At 40.2% G+C, this 23,030-nt stretch overlaps 1 protein-coding gene across 1 annotated transcript in view; it reads left to right on the forward strand.

Annotated features, from left to right (window-relative positions):
- The window catches only part of LOC123991128 (enhancer of polycomb homolog 1-like), a 46,165-nt gene that overhangs the window by 18,037 nt on the left and 5,098 nt on the right, over positions 1–23,030 (forward strand). The window contains exons 10-11 of the mRNA XM_046292354.1: positions 2,883–3,304; positions 19,234–19,406. Coding sequence (XP_046148310.1) covers positions 2,883–3,304; positions 19,234–19,406 — 595 coding nt within the window. The remainder of the gene's footprint in view (positions 1–2,882; positions 3,305–19,233; positions 19,407–23,030) is intronic.

Below are 23,030 nucleotides of genomic sequence, written 5' to 3' on the forward strand. Positions count from 1 at the left end.
GCAACATCTTATCATGCTTATACCAACTGCCCGGGGCTCTGAATTCAAGGTCTTCATGGGCCTAAAAAGTTGGGCTGTTCTGAAATGGACCTGGGGCTTTCCCATCCGGACCCAATATGCATAAAAAATGTTTTAATCCGAACACACCCTGTCCGATCTGAGGGAAACAGCAGAAAATGTATATATATTTTTAAGCTACTTAATAAACCGAGCTGATAAAGCGCGAGGTAGAGAGAGGTACTGCTCTAGCAGGGACAGTGCTGTGTGTTTACTCTGTGTGACTGTGTGAGCGAGTGACATGGGGAGGAAGGAGGGAGAGATGAGCAACCAACCAAGCAGACTTGCTCTACACTAGATTGTTTATTGAAAACATAGATACATTTGCACAATTAGCACTTCTTGTCTCTCAAATGCATTGTTACAGTTGTTGGTTAGCTACCTAGTACATTTGAGCCATATTAGCATAGACATGGCATCAGTCAAAACAAGGTATCATTAACAAAATACAACAAGCTGAAATGATTCCCCACATGGAAGCTTCTTGTCATTGTTGCTCGCTATTTGACCATTACGAATAATAAAGCACACCTTCCGGCCACATAGATGCGTGCGCATGATTTTCGTAACATTGTCAGTCAACCTGTCTATTGCCGCTTTGATGATTTATGATTGGCAAACAAGCTACATGTGCCACTTGTGAAAAGCAGGAGCATAAATGATACAATTTATTTCTCTCTACTGCAGCAGTCTCGTTCGGATCTGGATCTGTACAGGCCTTTCTGGACAACTCAGTTAAAATTACACATACCCGTGACAATCATATCAGATCTGACCAAGACCTGTTACTAGGGCTGTTGCGGTGACCGTATTACCGCCACACCGGTGGTTATGAGTCAGGAAGGCAGTCGAATTCCACGAGACCGTTTAGTCACAGTAGTTAGGCTTCTCCAAGCTCTGATGCTGCTGCTGATCGTTAGTAGGCTACCAAACTTGCTAACTGCCTGCTACTCAGCACTCTATTGTCCCTCTAATCACTCGGACATAAATGAAAATGTCAATGAAAATGGAATCAAACACTTCATGAAAGCTCATGTTGCTCAACATTTCTATAGGCTATGCATGAGAAAACACTACTAAAAAGAGGATCCCATCAGCTTTCTATAGACTAGTCCTACGCCTACTATATTTATTTCCCAATTTTCCTAATATTAAGCACATTGTTTATCTTTACAACAGGAGTATGGCAATGAAAGCGTTCTCCATTCGTTATTTAAGTGCATAGATGACATGTTTTTTTTCCCCACTGCCCCTGTTTCGAGGCAATCGAAATCAAAACAAATTTCACACACATACTAAATAATATATGTAAAGACCAGATTATATCAAGAATAGTCTGATGGGTGACAATATTAGCCTAGCACATGTGAATTATATATTATCACTTGTGAATGATACCCAGAAACTGCCTTTTCCCGCCACTTTTTGAAATCAGTCGCACACCGCATGTAGCCTAGGCCTATATTTTTGAATAAGTTTTGTATCACAACTAAAATGATCAAATAACTTCTTACAGTTAAGAACATTTTAAAAACAAAACATGCCTACCACTTTGAAGATGCAAGGTATTTTTTTATTGTGAAACAAGCAAGAAATAAGACTCAAAACAGAACTTTGGCATGCACAACTATCCCCCCCCCCCCCATCAATACTTTGAAGAGTCATCTTTTGCAGCAATTACAGCTGCAAGTCTCTTGGGGTATGTCTCTATAAGCTTGGCACATCTAGCCACTGGAACTTTTGCCCATTCTTTGAGCCAAAACTGCTCCAGCTCCACTGGTGTACAGCAATCTTTACGTCATACCACAGATTCTCAATTGGATTGAGGTCTGGGCTTTGACTAGGCCGTTCCAATACATTTAAATGTTTCCCCTTAAACCACTCGAGTGTTGCTTTAGCAGTATGCTTAGGATCATTTTCCTGCTGGAGGGTGAACCTCCGTCCCAGCCTCAAATCACTGGAAGACTGAAACAGGTTTCCCTCAAGAAATTCCCTGTATTTAGCGCCATCCATCAAAAACAAAAATATATGTATTTTATTCAGCTTTGTTCAATTGTTTTCTTAATACTATAAAATAATATTAAATATTGCCACGTAATTCTAAGCAAATCTTGTCTGCTAAATGAACTAGTCTAGCCCACAGCCATTTGACGTATCCACATTAGGACCTAACTTAGAATACTCTGGGTCCTTATGTTCTTCTGAAATAGACCACATTTTCTTCATATCATGCTGCTTTAGACCTGTCTAAAATACATAATGGATTTATTGTGACGGTGAAGGCTGTATTACATGTATTTATTATACTTATTTTTAATGTAGATGTTCCAACAGCCTACAAACCACTGATGCAGACCATGTGTGGAAACCAGGCGATGCTAAATTTGTTAATTACTGGTCAATTACCTTGGGACCGACAGTTATTTGCTTGACAAATCACCGTCTGACTGAATTTCATGACCGACACAGCCCTACCTGTGACATCATTTAGAATTGTGGGTCCCGGATTGGGTCTCGGGTATTCAGGTAAAGGTAGATGAAGACCTCTGCTCTAAATATATCCACAACCTATTATCTCATGTTGTGTAAACAGGAGTCTGTGGATGTGTCCCAAATGGAACCCTGTTTTCTCTCTATACTTTTGATCAAGGCATGTGTTCCCTATATAATGCTCTACTTTTGACCGGGGATGCTATATTTTTGACCAGAGCCTTATGGGCCCTGGTCAAAAGCAGTGCACTATATAGGGAATAGGGTGCCATATGGGACTCAGTTGAGTGTTATCGTTGCTGTGATTGTAACGAGTCTCTCTGATTCTGTTTCAGAGTTTTGCTGGACAGAGCGCACACAGATCTGGACAATATTTTCCACAGCCTGGACTCGGACCCAGAGACCGAACCACTTCAAGCCTCATCTCCTCCCACAAGCTCTCCTCTCCGCAGCGCAGCGCCTGCCAGTACCTCAGACACCAATACCTCGGACCGAACCAATGCTCCCAACAACCACCACCCATCTTCTTCCTCTCCGTCATCTGTGGACCTCAGTGAGATTCTGTTGAACATTAAGTCGGGCCGCTGGAGGCACTTTAGGCCGCGGACGCTATCCCATCACCCCCTGGGTGGTGACATCTCACGCTACAGAGGATTTAGAGGATTTACGCGGAGTACGTCCTTGGGACAGAGCAGGCTCTTGGGGAGTGGAGCTAACGCCCTACCCCGCACTAGCCCAGGCGCTACACCCATTACTGGTGAGTTGTGCTCCTCCTGCTTTGTGGTTTACGCTAGAATTCAGGTATTGTGGGCAACCTGCCAAGTCCTGCTTGAGAGTACTAAAGGGTGTTTGTTTCTGTCACTTACCACTTCGCTTTACGGGCGCTATACAATGCAGATATAGGCATAGTATGTGCTGTTTCTGAGTACTGGTTTGTTAAGAGTTTGCTGTGCCTCAGAGTCCTGAATGTAATGTACCCCAGCCCAGTGGCGGAGGAATATCTGTGTTCCACATAGCACCTTATTCCCTATATAATGCACTACTTAAGTTTTGACCTGGGCCATATCCTCAAAGAATCTACGAGTAGGAGTGCTGTCCCTAGGATAAGTTTTGACTTTTAAATAATAGTTCAAAGGGGGGACCTGATCCTAGATCAGCACTTCTACTCTGAGATGCTTTGTGGAAATGGGGCCCATAGGGCTCTCGTAAAAAAATATATTAAAAAAACCTGTGCACTATAAAGGGAATAGGGCATCATTTGGGATGTAGTATTCCACTCCCTTGCTTTAGGGCACTATGTTGATGCTCTTGAGGACAAGTATTCTCTTTTAGAAATCTGATAAATATATAAGTGTTTGGCAGGGAGAGGAGAGGAGGCGTTTGTTTTGACCTAGTCACAGGAGCATTATTTCTTGAAAAGACCGTTTTTTGTTTTTCTGGCAGAGCTATAAAGGTTTAGTGTGAATCAGAATGAGAGAATTGAGCAGGCTTTGTGTGTGTGTGTGTGTGTGTGTGTGTGTGTGTGTGTGTGTGTGTGTGTGTGTGTGTGTGTGTGTGTGTGGGGAGGGGTGTAATTGGAAAATGTCTCCATGCATGAAATTGTGAGCTACCATTGTTTAGTGTATGTGTCTGCATGTGCCTGCAAGAGGGAGGGTGCGAAGGAGAGATAAATGTGCATTTTTAAAGGCTCACTGTTCAGCTATTCTGTATCTGATCCTGATTAGGTATTTAATGGTGTATTTTTTTCCTTCAGAAAGCGACGCCTTTTCTGGCTGTAAACTAAATGAACATTCTGCATTCATACACTGCTTCCTTATAAGAGTACATTAATTCCTGTTCTCCCGGCTCGGGGAGTTGATTAGAAATGGTGTCGTATAATTAGATTCAGAAGAGGGCCAATGGCTGTAGAGATGAGTCTGCTGCATGCTAAACACTCAGGCTTACTGCTCTGGTCATATAGGTATCTCAAGCTAGAGTCTTGGCTTGTTCGAGTTTAGTCTTGATAGGCCTATCCTTCATGCTATGGTGTCTGAAGACTGCAATATGGAGAGTAATGGTGTCATTTTGTAGGCAATAGCGAAGGCTAACTCCGCCATGGCATCGTTGGCCAAAGACTATGGGGGGGAAAGTACTGCGGTTTTTGGATCAACACTGAAAATAAGGTCCGTGTTAAACACAGGCTTAGGAGATCTTACATGCTGACTACACCGGCTCATGTTGATTTTTGTCTATCCCTCAAGACGCGATCATGACACACAGGTTAAAATACCAAACTCAACTGTGAATCAATTATATAGATTTTGTGGCAGGTTAAAACACAGGGCACATTCATGGACATTTAGCTAGCTAGCTGTTGTCCTGGGAGATGAACGTTGGGGTTGTTATTTTACATGACATGCATATTGTCATTTTAGATGGGTCTTTGTAGAATTTTGACCCAGCGTCCTACAAAATTGTGTTTCTTTTCTCTGACCATTAATCCACAGATAAAAATGTTAACTTAGTTTGTTTTTAGGTATCTTTTATTATTCTCTCGTTTGTCTTTCACGCATCCTGATATCCAATAAGGAAGGAACTTGTGGAGCATTTCAAATAGATCAAAGTTCTATTTTAGCTCTTGTTCACATGTGTGAGCGGTGTAGGTGAAATTATTGAATAACATGTAATATGTAAATCTATTTTGCAACGCTCGCGCACGCCACATCCAATGACATTTGCATGTTATATGTTTTGTTCTATGAAATCATCAACAGATAACATCACATTTTGTGCATTTTTAAGCATTTATTTATTTTGAACAATCATTTAAAGTCTTCATAATTCACGACGGTCTTGTTAACTGACTGATATTGGCAACTACACTGATCAAAAATATAAACGCAGCATGTAAAATGTTGGTACCATGTTTCATGAGCTGAAATAAAATAATCCATCCACCTGAGGTGTGGCATATCAAGAAGCTGATTAAACAGCATCATCATTTTACAGGTTCACTTTGTGCTGTTGACAATAAAAGGCCACTCTAAAATGTGCAGTTTTGTGATACAACACAATGCCACAGATGTCAACGGTTTTGAAGAAGCGTGCAATTGGCATGCTGACTGCAAGAATGTCCACCAGACCGTTTGCCAGAAAATGTCATGTTCGTTTCTCTTCCATGTGCGGCTTCCAACATCGCTTTAGATAATTTGGCATTAGGTCCAACCGGCTTCACAACAGCAGACTGTGTGTAACTTGGACCACCGCGTCCGGCTTTTTCACCTGCGGGATTGTCTGAAACCAGCCAAATGGACACCTGATGAAACTAGGTGGTTGCACAACCAAAGAATTTCTGCACACTGTCAGAAACCGTCTCAGGGAAGCTCATCTGCGTGCTCGTTGTCCTCACCGGGGTCTTTAACCTGACTGCAGTTTGGCGTTATAACTGACTTCAGTGGGCAAATGCTCACCTTTGATGGCCACTGACACGCTGGTGAAGTGTGCTCTTCATGGATGAATCCCTGTTTCAACTGTACCTGGCAGCGTGTATGGCTTTGTGTTGGCAAGCGGTTTACTGATGTCAAGGTTGTGAACAGCGTGCCCCTTGGTGATTTTGGGAATATGCAATGTGCCGGCATAAACTACGGACAACGAGCACAATTGCATTTTATTGATGGCAATTTGAATGCACAGAGAGAACATGACAAGATCCTGGGGCCCATTGTTGTGCCATTCATCCGCAGCCATCACTTCATGTTTCAGCATGATAATGCACGGCTCCATGTCTTAAGGATCTGTACACAATTCCTGTAAGCTGAAAATGTCCCAGATCTTCCATGGTCTGCATAATCACCAGACGGATCACTTATTAAGCATGTTTGGGATGCTCTGGATTAGAGGTTGACCGACACCAATCCCATTTATTGGAGGACCAAAAAAGGCTTATACCGATTTTAATCTGACGTTTTTTTTAATGTTATTTTTATTATTATTTTTTTGTAATAATGACAATTACAACAATACTGAATGAACACTTATTTTAACTTAATACATCAATAAAATCAATTTAGCCTCAAATAAATAATGAAACATGTTCAATTTGGTTTATCTAAAGTTCCATGTATAATAGTTGTAACTTTATCAATGTTTATTATGAGTATTTCTGTAAATTGATGTGGCTCTCTGCACAATCACCGCATGTTTTAGAACTACTGAACGTAACGTGCCAATGTAAACATTTATTTTTAAATAAATATGAACTTTATCAAACAAAACATACATTTATTGTGTAACATGAAGTCATCTGATGAAGATCATCAAAGGTTAGTGATTAATTTTCTCTTTCTGCTTTTTGTGACTCCTCTTTGGCTGGAAAAATGGCTGTGTTTTTCTGTGGCTTGGTGGTGACCTAACATAATCATTTGTGGTGCTTTCGCTGTAAATCCTTTTTGAAATCAGACACTGGCTATATTAATGAGAATTTTATCTTTAAAATGTTGTGAAATACTTGTATGCTTGAGGAATTGTAATTGAGATTTTTGTTGTTTTGAATTTGGCGCCCTTCACTTTCACTGGCTGTTGCGGGGGGATCTGCTAGCGGAACGGGGTTCCTAGACAGGTTAATTAATACAAATGCTGTGTCAGATTTCAAAAAAACTTTACGTGAGAAAGCAAACCATGCAATAATCTGAGTACAGCCTTTAGACAACAAAGCAGCCAAAAAGATACCTGCCATATTGGGTAGTCAACATTACTCAGAAATAGCATTTTAAATATTCACTTACCTTTGGTTATCTTCATCAGAATGCACTACCAGGAATCCCAGTTCCACCATAAATGTTTGATTTGTTCGATAATGTCCATCAGTGATATCCAAATATCTTCTTTTGTTAGGGCGTTTGGTAAACAAATCCAAAAGCGCGTTCAGGTCGCGTCGAACAAAAAGTTCATAAAGTTCCATTACAGCCCGTAGAAACATGCCAAACCAATTATGGAATCAATCTTTAGGATGTTTTTAACATAACACTTAATTAACGTTCCTTTGTCTGTACAAATGAAGTGGAACGTAGCTACCTTTCACGTGAGCGCGCCAGACCGAGGCTGTGGCACTCTGCCAGACCACTCACTCAAAGAACTCTTATGAGCCCCTCCTTTAGAGTAGAATCCCCAAAACAGGTTCTAAATACTGTTGATATCTATTGGAAGCCTTGGGAAGTGAAACATAACTAATATCCCACTGTATCTTTAATGGGGGCTGAGCTGATAAACTACAAACTTCAGATTTCCCACTTCCTGTTTGGATTTTGTCTCAGGTTTTGCCTGCCATATGAGTTCTGTTATACTCATCATTCAAAATGTTTTAGAAAACACTCTGAAGTTTCTATCCACATTTACAAATTATATGGACGATTTCTCTCTATACGTTTGACTATTGGATGATCTTATAGGCACTTTAGTATTGCCAGTGTAACAGTATAGCTTCCATCCCTCTCGTCGCCGCTACCTGGGCTCGAATCAGGAACACATCGACAACAGCCACCCTCGAAGCAGCGTTACCCATGCAGAGGGGAACATCTACTCCAAGTCTCAGAGCGAGTGACGTTTGAAACACTATTAGTGCGCACCCCGCTAACTAGCTAGCCATTTCACATCTGTTCCACCAGCCTAATCTCGGGAGTTGATAGGCTTGATGTCATAAACAGTGCAATGCTTGAAGCACAGCGAAGAGCTGCTGGCGAAAACGCACAAATGTGCTTTTTGAATGAATGCTTACGAGCCTGCTGGTGCCTACGATCGCTCAGTCAGACTGCACTATCAAATATCAAATCATAGACTTAATTATAACACACAGAAATAAGAGCCGTAGGTCATTAATCTGGTCGAATCCGGAAACTGTAATTTTGAAAACAAAACGTTTATTCTTTCAGTGAAATATTGAACCGTTCTGTATTTTATCTAGCGGATGGCATCCATAGGTCTAAATATTGCTGTTACATTGCACAACCTTCAATGTTGTCATAATTACGTAAAATTCTGGCAAATTAGTTCGTAATGAGCCAGGCGGCCCAAACTGTTGCATATACCCTGACTGCGTGCAATGAGCTTCAGGAGAAGTGACACAATTTCACCTGGTTAATATTGCCTGATAACCTTTCTTTTAGCTACATTTGCAGGTTTAAAAAATAAATACTCCTGTGTATTGATTTTAAAAAGGCATTGATGTTTATGGTTAGGTACATGTTGGAGCAACGACAGTCCTTTTTCGCGAATGCGCACCGCATCGATTATATGCAATGCAGAACATGCTAGATAAACTAGTAATATCATCAACCATGTGTAGTTATAACTAGTGATTATGATTGATTTATTTTTTTATAAGATAGGTTTAATGCTAGCTAGCAACTTACCTCGGCTTCGTACTGCATTCGCGTAACAGGCAGGCTCCTCGTGAGGCAGGTGGTTAGAGCGTTGGACTAGTTAACTGTAAGTTTGCAAGATTGAATCCCTGAGCTGACCAAGGTCGTTCTGCCCCTGAACAAGGCAGTTAACCCACCGTTCCCAGGCCATCATTGAAAATAAGACTGTGTTCTTAACTGACTTGCCTATTTAAATCAGCGTCCGAAAATACCCATTTCCGATTGTTATGAAAACTTGAAATTGGCCCTAATCGGCCATTCCGATTAATCGGTCGTCCTCTACTCTGGATTGACGTGTACGACAGAATGTTCCAGTTCCAGTCAGTGGGACAACATTCCACAGGCCACAACTAACAGCCAGATCAACTCTATACGAAGGAGATATGTCGTGCTGCATGAGGCAAATTGGTGGTCACATCATATACTGACTGGTTTTCTGATCCAAGCCCCTACCTTTTTTTAAGGTAACTGTGACCAACAGATGCATATCTCTATTCCCAGTCATGTGAAGTCCATAAATTAGGGCCTGGTTCATTTACTGATTTTCCTTATATGAACACGTGCCAATTTATTTTTGATGGAGCGGACGGTCGGGGACCGGAGCATAATTATAATAATTTGTAGACTGCAAATTTACCACAACTAAGCCCAAAAATAGATTTTATAATAATAATAATAATCATCATTATTATTATTATTATTATAATTATTTCATACATTGACAGGATCATGTCTTTTTTTGTGTGGGAAAGAACAGATTTCCTAAATTATTTGCAGTGTTGATCCCAAAACCCCCATACACTTTTCGCATAGCGAACAAACCAGAAGTAGAAAATGCTAACTAATTTACGATTTTGGGACTACAAGCTGGTGAGCTCTATACTTTATCGGAATTTTTACGTTTTAGAATTATGTTTGATGTCAGAAAGCTAACCTTGATGTGTAGGGTTGACGCCATTTAGTGGCCTGGTCGATTGTTTAGTTGTTGGTCAACAGATATTTTTTGTCAATTGATGGCAAATATATATTTTTTTTAATGCATGACACACGAGACTCTTGTCTCAGTGGACTAATCAATTGCGGAGGCCGCAAGGATGGCACACCGGTATCACCAGTAGTACATTTACCATAATTTCTAATCTACCATGTTTGTTTGGTTATGATCATTTCTGTTAATGCATTCAATTTATTATTTTTTAATTGCAGACTTACTGTTGTCATTGATGGAGTGGACAATTTGTTTGCAGAGCACACAACCTAGGCTACACTTGTGGAAGTTTTGGTTTATTTCATTCCATTTACAAGTTGTCAATTTATTAATTCATTTGTTTGGAGCTCTCCTTTCAATCTTGAGTAAGGACACTCACCTGATTACACATAGTAATAGGCCTAGGCTACCTGGCCTGCAAGTAAATGTAGGCATGTAAATGTGCCCATTTGGGAATCTGATACGATTTCTGATTTTCTTAATTCACCACCACTGTGGAGCTTGCGGTTTGCTAGGCCACATGTTGAACTGCATTGTAATTTTGGGGAGGCATATTTTGCTGTGCACGTGCTTCTGTCGGCACTGGTGTGTATGTTTATGTTCACTTAGTCAACTTTTGATGTCACTAAGTGTATATTGTATACGAGTAGCCTATCACACCTGTTTTGCTTAGATCGAAAGGATAACCATAGGAGCTAGTTCATAGCTAGGCCCAGTTTTTCTCCTGATAAGCTATCTTTCTGAAGGAGGTATTTTTATGGGCTCAGTCAAAGGTTTGACCCAGTGTAGAGTGGCCCAATAAAAGGTTACATGATTCTCAAACCACACCTGGAATCTGAAAAGATGTATTTACCCAAACCACAGCGGCTGGCTAAGTGTAGGATGTGGATTGAGAATATCTTGATTTGGGCTTTGAGGTTAACCTCTGTCTGTGAACTCAAACATGGGCCGTTACAGGGGTTCAGCACAGCCTTGTGCATCACCGTAACCTTATGTTTAGGGCAATTGTAGTGTTATGGATATGACATTTGCACACAAAATGAGAAGCAGAATGTCTCTCAGAATTTCCTTATCAAGCATAAATTAAAATGTTAATGTGTATATTTGTAGAACCCTAAATGGGAAGTGTCGAGACAATTCTATGTAATAACACAGTGACGCAACAACAACTTCCGTTATGGATGTGATGGAAATGGACAGGCATTTTAGGGACAATGGATTCATCAGCAAAAGTCTGGATCTCAATCTTATGGTAAAATATTAATAGCCGCTTTGAAAGTAAGGTTTGACTACACAAAAACCAATGATGAAAGTGTGTGTGTGTGTGTGTGTGTGTGTGTGTGTGTGTGTGTGTGCACGCATACACACTTCAGAGAGGACAGTTGACCGTTATGATGTGACGTTGTGGATAATTGTTAATTGTTTATATATTAAAGTTTTCTTTACTAAAATTCATCATACTTTTGTCATCTGACAATGCAGTGTACCTCAAATAACCAAGAAATCACCAGTATCTTGAATAATTATTGCATAGGCTCTAAGTGCACTTGTGGGTCCCAACTTAACCAACCATAAATGCATTGCATTTCATTTCTTTATTTGAAGGACTCAGTTTTCATTCCGAATTAGAGTGCTACATACCTCAACAATTCATAACACTAGAGGTAAATGTTATGGATGTGACATTCTGTGTTATGGATGTGACAGGGTCCCAAAAGACAAATCGCAAATGATGACACTGCACTGCATTTCAAATTTACAATGTTTGTCATTTCATTTTAGATCGTTAATGACTGTTTTATTTAAAATATTTGTTTATTATCAATCACCTACTGAGTAACAGAATAAACATACAAAAACTAAATAAAATAAAAAAATATGACCTCATGCTTTATTAATCTCACACCCTTTAACCTCTCTGGGATATGTGGAACGATAGCGTCCCACTTGGCCAAAAGCCAGAGAGAATGCAGAGCGCCAAATTCAAATAAATTCCTATAAAATCAAACTTTCATTAAATCACATGTAAAATATCAAATTAAAGATACACGTGTTGTGAATCCAGCCAACATGTCAGATTTCAAAAGGGCTTTTCGGCGAAAGCAAACGATGCTATTATCTGACGATAGCACCTCCATAAACAAAATAACATATTTCAACCCTGCAGGCGGGGTTGACGAGCGTCTTCTGTTGGTACTCCAATATGTCCCATAAACATCACAAATGGTCTTTTTGTTCGATTAATTCTGTCCATATTTATCCAAAATGTCCATTTATTTGTCACATTCGATCCAGAAAAACACTGGTTCCAACTTGCGCAACGTGACTACAAAATATCTCTAATGTTACCTGTAAACTTTGCCAAAACATTTCAAACTACTTTTTTAATTGAACTTTGGGTGTTTTTTTATGTAATTAATCAATAAAATTGAAGACCAGATGATCTGTGTTCAATACAGGAAGAAAACAAACTGACGCATGCTTTCTGGTCACGCGCCCCTATCAAAGAGTACACATGAAGTGACCCTCATTCAAGATGGCTGTACTTCTTCATTACACAAAGGAATAACCTCAACCAATTTTTAAAGACTGGTGACATCCAGTGGAAGCGGTAGGAACTGCAAGCAAGTCCCTTAGAAATCTGGATTCCCAATGAAAATCCATTGAAAAGAGTGACCTCAAAAAAAAGTCTGAATGGTTTGTCCTCAGGGTTTCGCCTGCTAAATAAGTTATGTTATACTCACAGACATGATTCAAACAGTTTTTTAGAAACTTCAGTGTTTTCAAACCATATATTCTGGGGATGAGTAGCAGGCAGTTGAATTTGGGCATGCTTTTCATCCAAAATTCCAAATGCTGCCCCCTATCCCAGAGAAGTTAATCTGCCAGCACATCAGGCTCAAAATCAGGCTTTATGAAATGTTACCACCTCCCCCTGTTGTCCACAAAAGGACATGGACTGGACAACTTGACCTGCAGCCACCCAAGCCTTGTCCTCCTTGGCTGGGAAGATGTACACACATCCTGCGTGGTAATTACTCTTGAACAGCATCGGAGTCAGTCTTTCTGTTACCAGTCCCACAAACTGCAGAGTTTCTCTCCCACCCATATGGACTCTACAAGGTGTCAAAAGCATTCCACAGGAATACTGGCCCATATTGACTTCAATGCTTCAGTTGTCAAGTTGGCTGGATGTCTTTTGAGGGGTGGATCATTCATGATACACACGGGAAACTGTTGGGCGTGTGTCCCAGTAGCGTTGCAGTTCTTGACACAAACCGGTGCGTCTGGCACATACTACCATGCCCCATTCAAAGGCAATTGTATTTTTTGTCTTGCCCATTTACCCTCTGAATGGCACACAATCCACGTCAATTGTCTCAGGGCTTAAAAATCTTTCTTTAACCTGTCTCATTCCCCTCATCTACACGGATTTGAAGTGGATTTAGCAAGTGACATCATCAATAAGGAATCATGGCTTTCACCTGGTCAGTGCATGTCATGGAAAGAGCCGTTAATGTTTTGTAGACTCCGTGTATACGTCTAACCCTAGACTCAGGGATTGATACTCATTTCATTCTCTTGTTCATTTGAGATAGCTGTGCTCACTCGTCCCTTATCATCTCAACTATATCTTGATATATGTCATTATGTTAGATGTCTTTCCTGTGAACTTCATTTTAATGCGAAATGGTAAAACAAATATGTTTCATTGAATTATCTACCAGTGGCACAGGGTTTGCACTTTCGCACATTTCTTGTCAGGTTGTAAATCACCTGAGACTTGACAGCTGCAGACTACACAGATGCAGACAAATATTGTCACTGGGGGGTACCCGTAGTTACTCAAGGAAGTAAACAAACTCAGCATGACCAGTGAAAGTTTCTTATGGATTTTTAAGACTTTGTTTATGAATTTAATGCAATGAATATTATGCAATGTGATCTAAGGCAATGGTCCAGTTAGCAGAACGCATGATTGCAGTACATAAGAGAACGAGAGTACACCCGAAATAGATCACACACACACACACACACACACACACACACACACACACACACACACACACACACACACACACACACACACACAGATTGCCCGCTAGCTTGTTTACTAACATAAACACACTTCTGAAGCTGTAGGAAGGGCATGAACATTCTATTATGATCGCGTTATGCAGTGCTGCTGACTAGTGAGTCATTGATCATGTTATGCGTCCGTACCGGTCACATCCGTTACGCTTAGAACGAGTACTGACAGAAAGGAAACCCATTTATACATCACCTAAGCCCTAGACGAAAGTTTGCTTTGCACAGAAAATTTAGCATACAATCATACTTGAAACGCATCCACAGTAACAACCTTTCCTCAAAAACTTTACGGATGTGACACTCCCTGTCCAAATCAGCTTTCTAGCTTCACTAGAATTCTATACTAGCACTCAATGGACAAATATTTGTTTGATATGGTTTCATTAACCTTATTATTTGGTGAGAAACACAGTACTAAAACAAGTTCTGTGAGCCATTGCCGAAAGCTATCATATCTGGTTGACAAATGCTTATTTTGAAACTTTGTATTCTATTTGTAACAACAATAACATTCAATTTGGCAAATATATATAGGCCAAATGTAGTCTTTACTTCAAAAGGCACACATTCAAGGCAAATATGAAAGTAGTTTAATTAGGAAATAAGCCATTTTAGTTTTTTCATACTCCGGTTGATTTTACTATGAAATTGCTCTTTAGCAGATTTGTCATTGCTTTGTCAACTTGCTTTGGCAGTCTCTCGCACCAGAGACATGGTTAGTCTTCGATTAAGACTAATGTGCACTTTATAGTGAACAGAGCACTATTTGGGATGCGGTCTTGGCGTGCGAAGTGAAATGAATGAGTTTGTTTGAGACAGACTGGCAGCTGCGTATCCTGTAAGACCAGTTACATAAGGCACTAATGATCTGATCTACGGAGTTAACTGGGAAAAAAACGTTATCACAGGAGTGAGTCTGACAAGTTTATATTCCTGGCTAATGTCATAGAGGGCTAGGTATTGTGATGCATTTTGTCAGCCACGCTAAGGGTTGAATTAGGATATTTAGGACTTAGATCTAGGGTTATACTGGGTCTGATTATTTGATTACAACAGTAGGCCTATCACCGAACAAAATTGACGTCGTAGAAAGCTAGCTATTTTATGTCTATCAGCCATGCTAGTGACTCAAACAGTTACCAGCTTCGTGAAGATATTGAATGTTCTATCTAGAAGACAAGCTACAGGTGTACAAAGTCAGCCTTGGAGCCATTTACAGTTGTGTATATGCAGGAAATGAAAGATGGGCATGGGAGTGGCAAATTGCCTAGCGTGTGCACTGTGCAGCCTTTTCTTTGCTTTACTATGACTGGTGGAGAAATATAAGATCTGCATATCACCTAAACTCTCAGGGATCTTTCTATCATGGAAATCCTGGAATTTTTAAATGGTGTTTCCAGGCCTGGAAAAGTTTTAGAAAATGATCAAATCTGAAAAGTTATGGAAATGAAATTAATAATTTCTGTTAATGGAATTTATTTAGGCACAGTTTTTATTTATATATATATATATCTTATAAAATAACAAAATCAACCTGTCAGCTAGGATAAGAATGACACTTTAGCCATTGAGTTATTGCACGCACCTCACCTGCATCTGTGCCAGACGAATGGGCCGTTGCTCATAGAGAGAGAGAGAGCCAGTCGGACATTGCATCAGCAGGTAGGCCTAGACTATAAAATATGATAGAGAACATACTGGTAAGTAGGGTAGCCTATTCAAAACATACAGTATCTTGTACGCTCTAGTTAACTTTTTAGCTATTAATGTTTATTAATGTTTTCGTCATGCCCCAGAAAAATGTACACCGACACTCACGAATAAGGACATATGAAGTTGATTTACTTTTTAAAACATCTACATACAGGATGTGTTCCCCCACGGGACGGTTGAGCTAACATAAGCTAATGTAAATCGCATGAGGTTGTAAGTAACAAGAACATTTCCCGCGACATGGACATATCTGATATGGGCAGAAAGCTTAAATTCTTGTTAGTCTAACTGCACTGTCCAATTTACATTAGCTATTAGTGAAGTAATACCATGCTATTGTTTGAGAGTGCATAGTTATGAACTTTAACATCTATTAATAAACCAATTAACCACATTTGGGCAGTCTTGATACATTTTGAACAGAAATGCAATGGTTCATTGGATCAGTCTAAAACTTTGCACATACACTGGTGCCGTCTAGTGGCCAAAATCTAAATTGCGCCTAGATTCCTTAGTCATATATTGGCCTTTCTCTTGCATTTCAAAGATGATGGAACAAAACAAAAACAACATTTTTCTTGAAAGCTTGTTTTGGAGATGCTTCCAGTTGGTTTGACCATCCAATGTATGGGACATTGCAACTCAATAGATGCTAGTCAGCCTGCAAAGTAAACACTTCTAAGGTAGCTAAGGGGAATTTCCACAATAAAAAGGGGAATTTCCAGAATAAAATTTGTTGGCTTGCTTCAGTTGATTAAAAATACCGAGTCTACCATGAGGCTATTTGGAAATAGCCACGGGATGGTTTTTCAATACCATTGAAACTATTTATTTTAAGTTTCTGTACATTTTCATATTTGTTGTTACTTAACATCTTGCTCCTACCTGACACGCAGGCGTCCCATCTAGTCACCTGGAAATGCAAATGTGCTACGCTAAATGCTTATAGCACTCGTTAAAACTGAAACGTTCATTAAAATACACATGCAGGGTACTGAATTAAAGCTACACTCGTTGTGAATCCAGGCAACAAGTCAGATTTTTAAAATGCTTTTCGGCGAAAGCATGAGAAGCTATTATCTGATAGCATGTAACACCCCAAAAGACCCGCAGGGGACGTAAACAAAATAATTAGCATAGTCGGCGCTACACAAAACACACAAATAAAATATAAAACATTCATTACCTTTGACCATCTTCTTTGTTGGCACTCCTAGATGTCCCATAGACATCACTATTGGGTCTTTTTTTCGATTAAATCGGTCTATATATAGCCTAGATGTCGATCTATGAAGACTGTGTGATCAACGAAAAAAAATTGAGTTTTATAACGTAACGTCATTTTTTAAAATTAAAGTCGACTATAAACTTTCACAAAACACTTCGAAATACTTTTTGTAATGCAACTTTAGGTATTAGTAAACGTTAATAAGCGATCAAATTGATCACGAGGCGATGTATATTCCATAGCTGTACGTCTGGAAATAATGTCCGGGTAAATCTCAACCAAAATATCCGGTCGGAGACCGGAAGAACTGCGCTGCCTTGTGTCTGTTTGACCAAGAAACAAATGGTAGGCAAATTACAAGACTATTGACATCGTGTGGAAGCTGTAGGTATTGCAACCTCGGCCCCATTTAATGTGGTTCACGCTTAACAATTGGTTGAAGTGGCGCATGGATATATTTTCCCATTTTCAGTGATCAGATTTTCCTGCACTTTTCGATGAAACGCACGTTCTGTTATAGTCACAGCCATGATTTAACCAGTTTTATAAACGTCTGAGTGTTTTCTATCCACACATACTAATCATATGCATATACTATATTCCTGGCAGTAGCAGGGCGCTGATATGTTGCGCAATTTTTAACAGAATGTTCGAAAAAGTAGGGGGTAGGATTAACAGGTTAAGTAAATACCTGCAGTCAACTTGTGCAATATGTAAGAAGATGAAGTAGTTTGCGTTCTTCATTTCACCGGTCACATTATTTTGCATTATGAAGCTTACCGTAGTTTCCCAGCAGGAGGAGCAGGTGAGTCCAGCTGTGTATTGACAGGGCCGTGTATTGAAAGTATACTTTATTTATTTACATTTTGGCTTCAATAGAGTGATCAGGGGCATTCAACTATAGTTTTCCTTACCAGAAAATACATTAGTGAAACAGCTTTGTCAGAAAATAGCTTCATTTTCATCAGATGACAAGAGAAGTGCAACGCTATGTGACTGGAAGCTAAATAAGCTTACAATTAAAGGCTAAATGAGCTTACAATTAAAAACGAAGGTATTTTGGGGAACAACTATGCATGGCTATAATCTTTCTGTTTGTCATAGAAAGAATGTAACCAGCTACATTTCCTTATGTTTTTATTGCATTCTACCGGAGAAAAGTAGGCTGGCTTCACCAATAAAAGTACCAGAGAAAAGTAGAATTCTGCGTAAACGCGACACTTAAGTTTAATTTGCCAGTTATTAAGGTGACAGGACATCATATTGTTGTCTTTCTGCCATGGTGAAGTCAAAGCCCTTTGTTTTGAGTTCTGTACAGCTTCCACTTCTCTTTTGATTTCCTTGTTTTTTTCCCTCTCGGGTTTCAGCCTGTCTGCTGCTCCTCCATCTTCTCAGAGCAGTCAGGCCTGTTGCCCTAGCGACTCCAGTGGTTCAATGCTGCTCCGGAGCCAGTACTGTTAATTTGCATGATGTCTACCAATTTATTTTTTAAATGTCCAAACTCACCAAAAATGACATTCGGTCGCACCTACCAATATACACTTAACAAAATGTAAAGTATTGGTCCTATGTTCCGTGAGTTGAAAGAAAAGATACGAGAAATGTTCCATACGCACAAAAAGCTTATCTCAAATGTTGTGCAAAAATGTGTTTACATCCCTGTTAGTAAGAATTTCTTATTTGCCAAGATAATCCATCCACCTGATGGGTGGCATTTCAAGAAGCTGATTAAACATCATGATCACTACACAGGTACAACATATAATGGGGACAATAAAAGGCCACTCTAAAATGTGCAGTTTTGTCACACAACACAATGCTGCAGCTGTCTTAAGTTTTGAGGGAGCATGCAATTGGCATGCTGACTGCAGGAATGACCACCAGAGCTGTTGCCAGATAATTGAATGTTCATTTCTCTACCGTAAGTCACCGCCAACATCATTTGAGAGAATTTGGTAGTACGTCCAACCAGCCTCACAACCGCAGACCACGTGTATGGTGTCGTGTGGGCGAGCGGTTTGCTGATGTCAACACTGTGAACAGAGTGCGCCCTGGTGGATGTGGGGGTATGGTCAGGCATAAGCTACGGACAACAAATACAATTGCATTTTATACAGTTACCTAACAGGTATTCTACTTTGATGTATTGTACTTTGTTGGTTGATGACAGGAGGTGGTACATGTGATCTGAGAGCTCTTCATTCATTCTCCTGTGACCAGTTTGTGTATAACCCGTGTGTGTGTATAACATTGTTATCCTGTCTCTGTAGCATTCACAGCAGAGCAGTACCAACAGCACCAGGAGCAGCTGGCCCTGATGCAGAAACAGCAGCTTGAGCAGATCCAACAGCAGCAACAGGCACAGCAGCAACAGGCACAGCAGCAGGCCAACACAGACCCATCCTCTACTACTACATCCACAGCACCACCACCCAACACACAGGTCAGTAGCTCTGCTCTGCTAAACCAGCCACTCACCTACTATAACCACATCTTTTCCAAAACGGCTTTGTGTGTATTTGTGTAGGTTTCCTTGTTTCATTACATTTCTTAGTTGAGCATCAGTCAAAAGTTTTAACACATGGAATAATGTAGTTTAAAAAAGTGTTAAACAAATCACAATATATTTTATATTTGAGATTCTTCAAATAGACACCCTTTCCCTTGATGACAGCTTTGCGCACCCTTGACTTTCTCTCAACCAGCTTCATCTGGAATGCTTTTCCAAAAGTCTTGGAGTTCCCACCCACATATGCTGAGCACTTGTTGGCTTCTTTTCCTTTACTCTGCGGTCCAACTCATAACAAACCATCTCAATTGAGTTGAATTTGGGTGATTGTGGTGGCCAGATCATCTCATGCAGGACCCCATCACGCTCTTTGGTCAAATAGCCCTTACACAGCCTGGAGGTGTTTTGGGTCATTGTCCTGTTGGGGAAAAAATGAGAGTTCCACTAAGCGCAAACCAGATGGGATGCCGTATCGCTGTAGAATGCTGTGGTAGCCATGCTGGTTAAGTGTGCCTTGAATTATAAATAAATCACAGACGGTGTCACCAGCAAAGCACCATCACACCACTTCCTCCATGCTTCACGGTGGGAACTATACATGCAAAGATCATCCATTCACATACTCTGCATCTCACAAAGACACAGCGGTTAGAACTGAAAATCTCAAATTTGGTTTAAATCAGACCCAAGGACAGATTTCCACCGGTCTATTGTCCATTGGTCGTGTTTTTTGGACCAAGCAAGTCTTCTTATTATTGGTGTCCTTTAGTAGTGGTTTCTTTGCAGCAATTTGACCACGAAGTCCTGATTCACACAGTCTCCTCTGAACAGTTGATGATGAGATGTCTGCTAACTCTGGGACTTCCTTTCCTGTGGCAGTCCTCATGAGAGCCAGTTTCATCATTGCGCTTGGTTTTTGCGACTGCATTTGGAGAAACTTTCAAAGTTCTTGAAATTTTCCGGATTGACTGACCTTCATTTCTTAGTGTACCACCCCTACCTTTTCACAACACAACTGATTGGCTCACATGCATTAAGGAGGACAGAAATTCCACAAATTATCTTTTAACAAGGAACGCGTGTTCATTGAAATGCTTTCCAGGTGACTACCTCATGAAGCTGTGAAGAATACCAAGAGTTTGCAAAGCTGTCATCAAGCCAAAGGGCAGCTACTTTGAAAAATCTCAAATATAAAATGTTTTGTGTTTTAAGACTTTGTTTGGTTACTACACGATTCCATGTGTTATTTCATAGTTTTGTCTTCACTATTATTCTACAATGTAGAAAATAGTTTTAAAAAGAAAGAAAAATCCTGGAATGAGTAGGTGTGTCCAAACTTTTGACTGGTACTATATATATATTTTTTCCATGGTTCACAAGACACCTGTCTGATCCACCTGACTAATCCATTGAGGAAGCTGTGGGGATGCCACGGTCCGAGAAGGGGGGTGTAGCTAAGCTGCACAAGGTGCATCTCTCTCCAGAATGCGCGCTCCCGCCATTTCGTGTACATTCATTGTTTCATAACTTCATTCTGTGAATGGTTTGCCCTTTGATTGTTAATCTATAATTTCCCCATTACGTACTGTATATCACCGGTAGTATCTTAAATTTACTGTCAAATTTTGGCCACGGCTGTAGGTCATTTCATATCCCGATAACGATACATATTACGATAAACACATTTTCTGTAAATTCAATGAATAAATAGTTTATATAAAATGTCCACATGTCAAGGCCTATTTCTTATTACATTTTTAATTATACTCATCAAATTAAAGGTATTTGGTACCTTGGGTCGGGTGTTAGCACCAACTCATGAAACTCCGGTTTCTCAACCTTGTAAATTGGGGCCATGTCTTTGCAGGTGTAAGTTGTAACGGCAGCTGTTATCTCCTTCCATCTTCGTGGTTCTTTGCCATCTGCCACGGGCAAAAGCCTCTTGCAACGTCTGAGTTGGGGGTTTGTTTTGAGCATTCCGCTGTACTTTTTGGGATCTCATCTGTAGGCTGTTTCACATGATTCTTGCGTAGGTGGTAAAAGAGGTTTGTGGTGTGCCTGTGGCATATTTTGCGGAGGATGGATTTCTGGTCCGTGTCAAAATTTTCATACCCAAACCACGTCCATGCGTCTGAAGTAGCCCCTCTTTTAGGTACGGTCTCCGTGCTCTGTCTCGCATTCTCTCCTCCGTGTTTGTTTGTGTTGCAAATTTGGAAGAACGCAAAGCTACGTCCAATTTATGAAAGATATTGCCGTAGAGTGATTTGCAACGCAACGAAATAAACGATAGAGCAGAATATGAAAACGATAGAAAAAATGTCTATTGCCACACGATATATATTGCCATGTCCCCTAGCCATATATGCAAGTAAACAAAGTCTGTTTTTAGAGTACATTGACAAGGATGGCAGGTAGCCTAACAGTTAAGAGCATTGTGCCGTTAACCGAAGGCTGCTGCTTCGAATCCCTGGGCCGACTAGGTGAAAAACCTGTGTGTCCTTATTGCTCCTATAAGTCACTCTGGATAAGAGCGTCTGCTGAATGACGTAAATATAACATGTGACAATAGTTTCTCCAATGTATTGGAAAAAATATTTCCTGGTCTCCCTTTTGATAACTACTCGCCATGAAATGGAAAGATGTTATGCTCTGATCCAGTGGAAATGTCATAACACCTGATTTACTTCTTATCCTTTGCACAAGTTGCGAACAGCTGTGTCTGTCCCGAGCACACTGGCGGTGGAGGCTCTGAGGGCCCAGATCATGTTGCAAGCTTGTAAACCTGAGCTTCGGACCAGACACAGTTGATCGTTGATAAGATGTTTCAAGTTTTTTGCAGACAGGCCATGCGTAGCCAATATGATTTATAGGATGCTTTATTATAATCTGTATATTTTCTACCTGCAGGCTGCAATGTTTTTCTGTTGGCTTTGTGTGCTATTTTTACATCGTTGGCAATAGAAGTTACTTTTAGATTTGAGTAATTTTCTTTTAGATATAGTTTTGATTAACCCCATGACAATGATTGAGATACAGACTAGTATATAGATTAAATTAAACTGTTCTACGGAAATGTGCATATGAAAATCAGAACTGGCACGCCGAGTCTGTAGAAATTGTAAGAGAAATTGGACCTCCCAAATGGAAAAGGTTTGCCGATCCCTGGTTTAGCCGGCTACTGGCAACTTCAGGAGCGTAACAGCGGAGTTGGAGCAGGGTCAAGAACAGGTTTTTTTGTTTTTCTGGTTAGACCATCTTGATCTCTGGCTCTCTTGAATAATTTGTCTTAATTATTTAATCAAACAGTGTTCTTAAGGTATAGGGGGCAGCATTTTCACTTTTGGATAAATAGCGTGCCCAAATTCAACTTCCAACTTTCTAGAACTGTTTGACTCATGTCTGTGACTATAACAGAACTTATGTAGCAGGCAAAATCCCGAGGACTAACCGTTCAGAATTATATCCAAAATGTCCATTTATTTGGCACATTTGATCCAGAAAAACACCGGTTCGAACTTGCGCAACGTGACTACAAAAAATCTCTAAAGTTACCTGTGA

Source organism: Oncorhynchus gorbuscha, linkage group LG12, assembly GCF_021184085.1.
Source record: "Oncorhynchus gorbuscha isolate QuinsamMale2020 ecotype Even-year linkage group LG12, OgorEven_v1.0, whole genome shotgun sequence".
Lineage (NCBI taxonomy): Eukaryota > Metazoa > Chordata > Actinopteri > Salmoniformes > Salmonidae > Oncorhynchus > Oncorhynchus gorbuscha.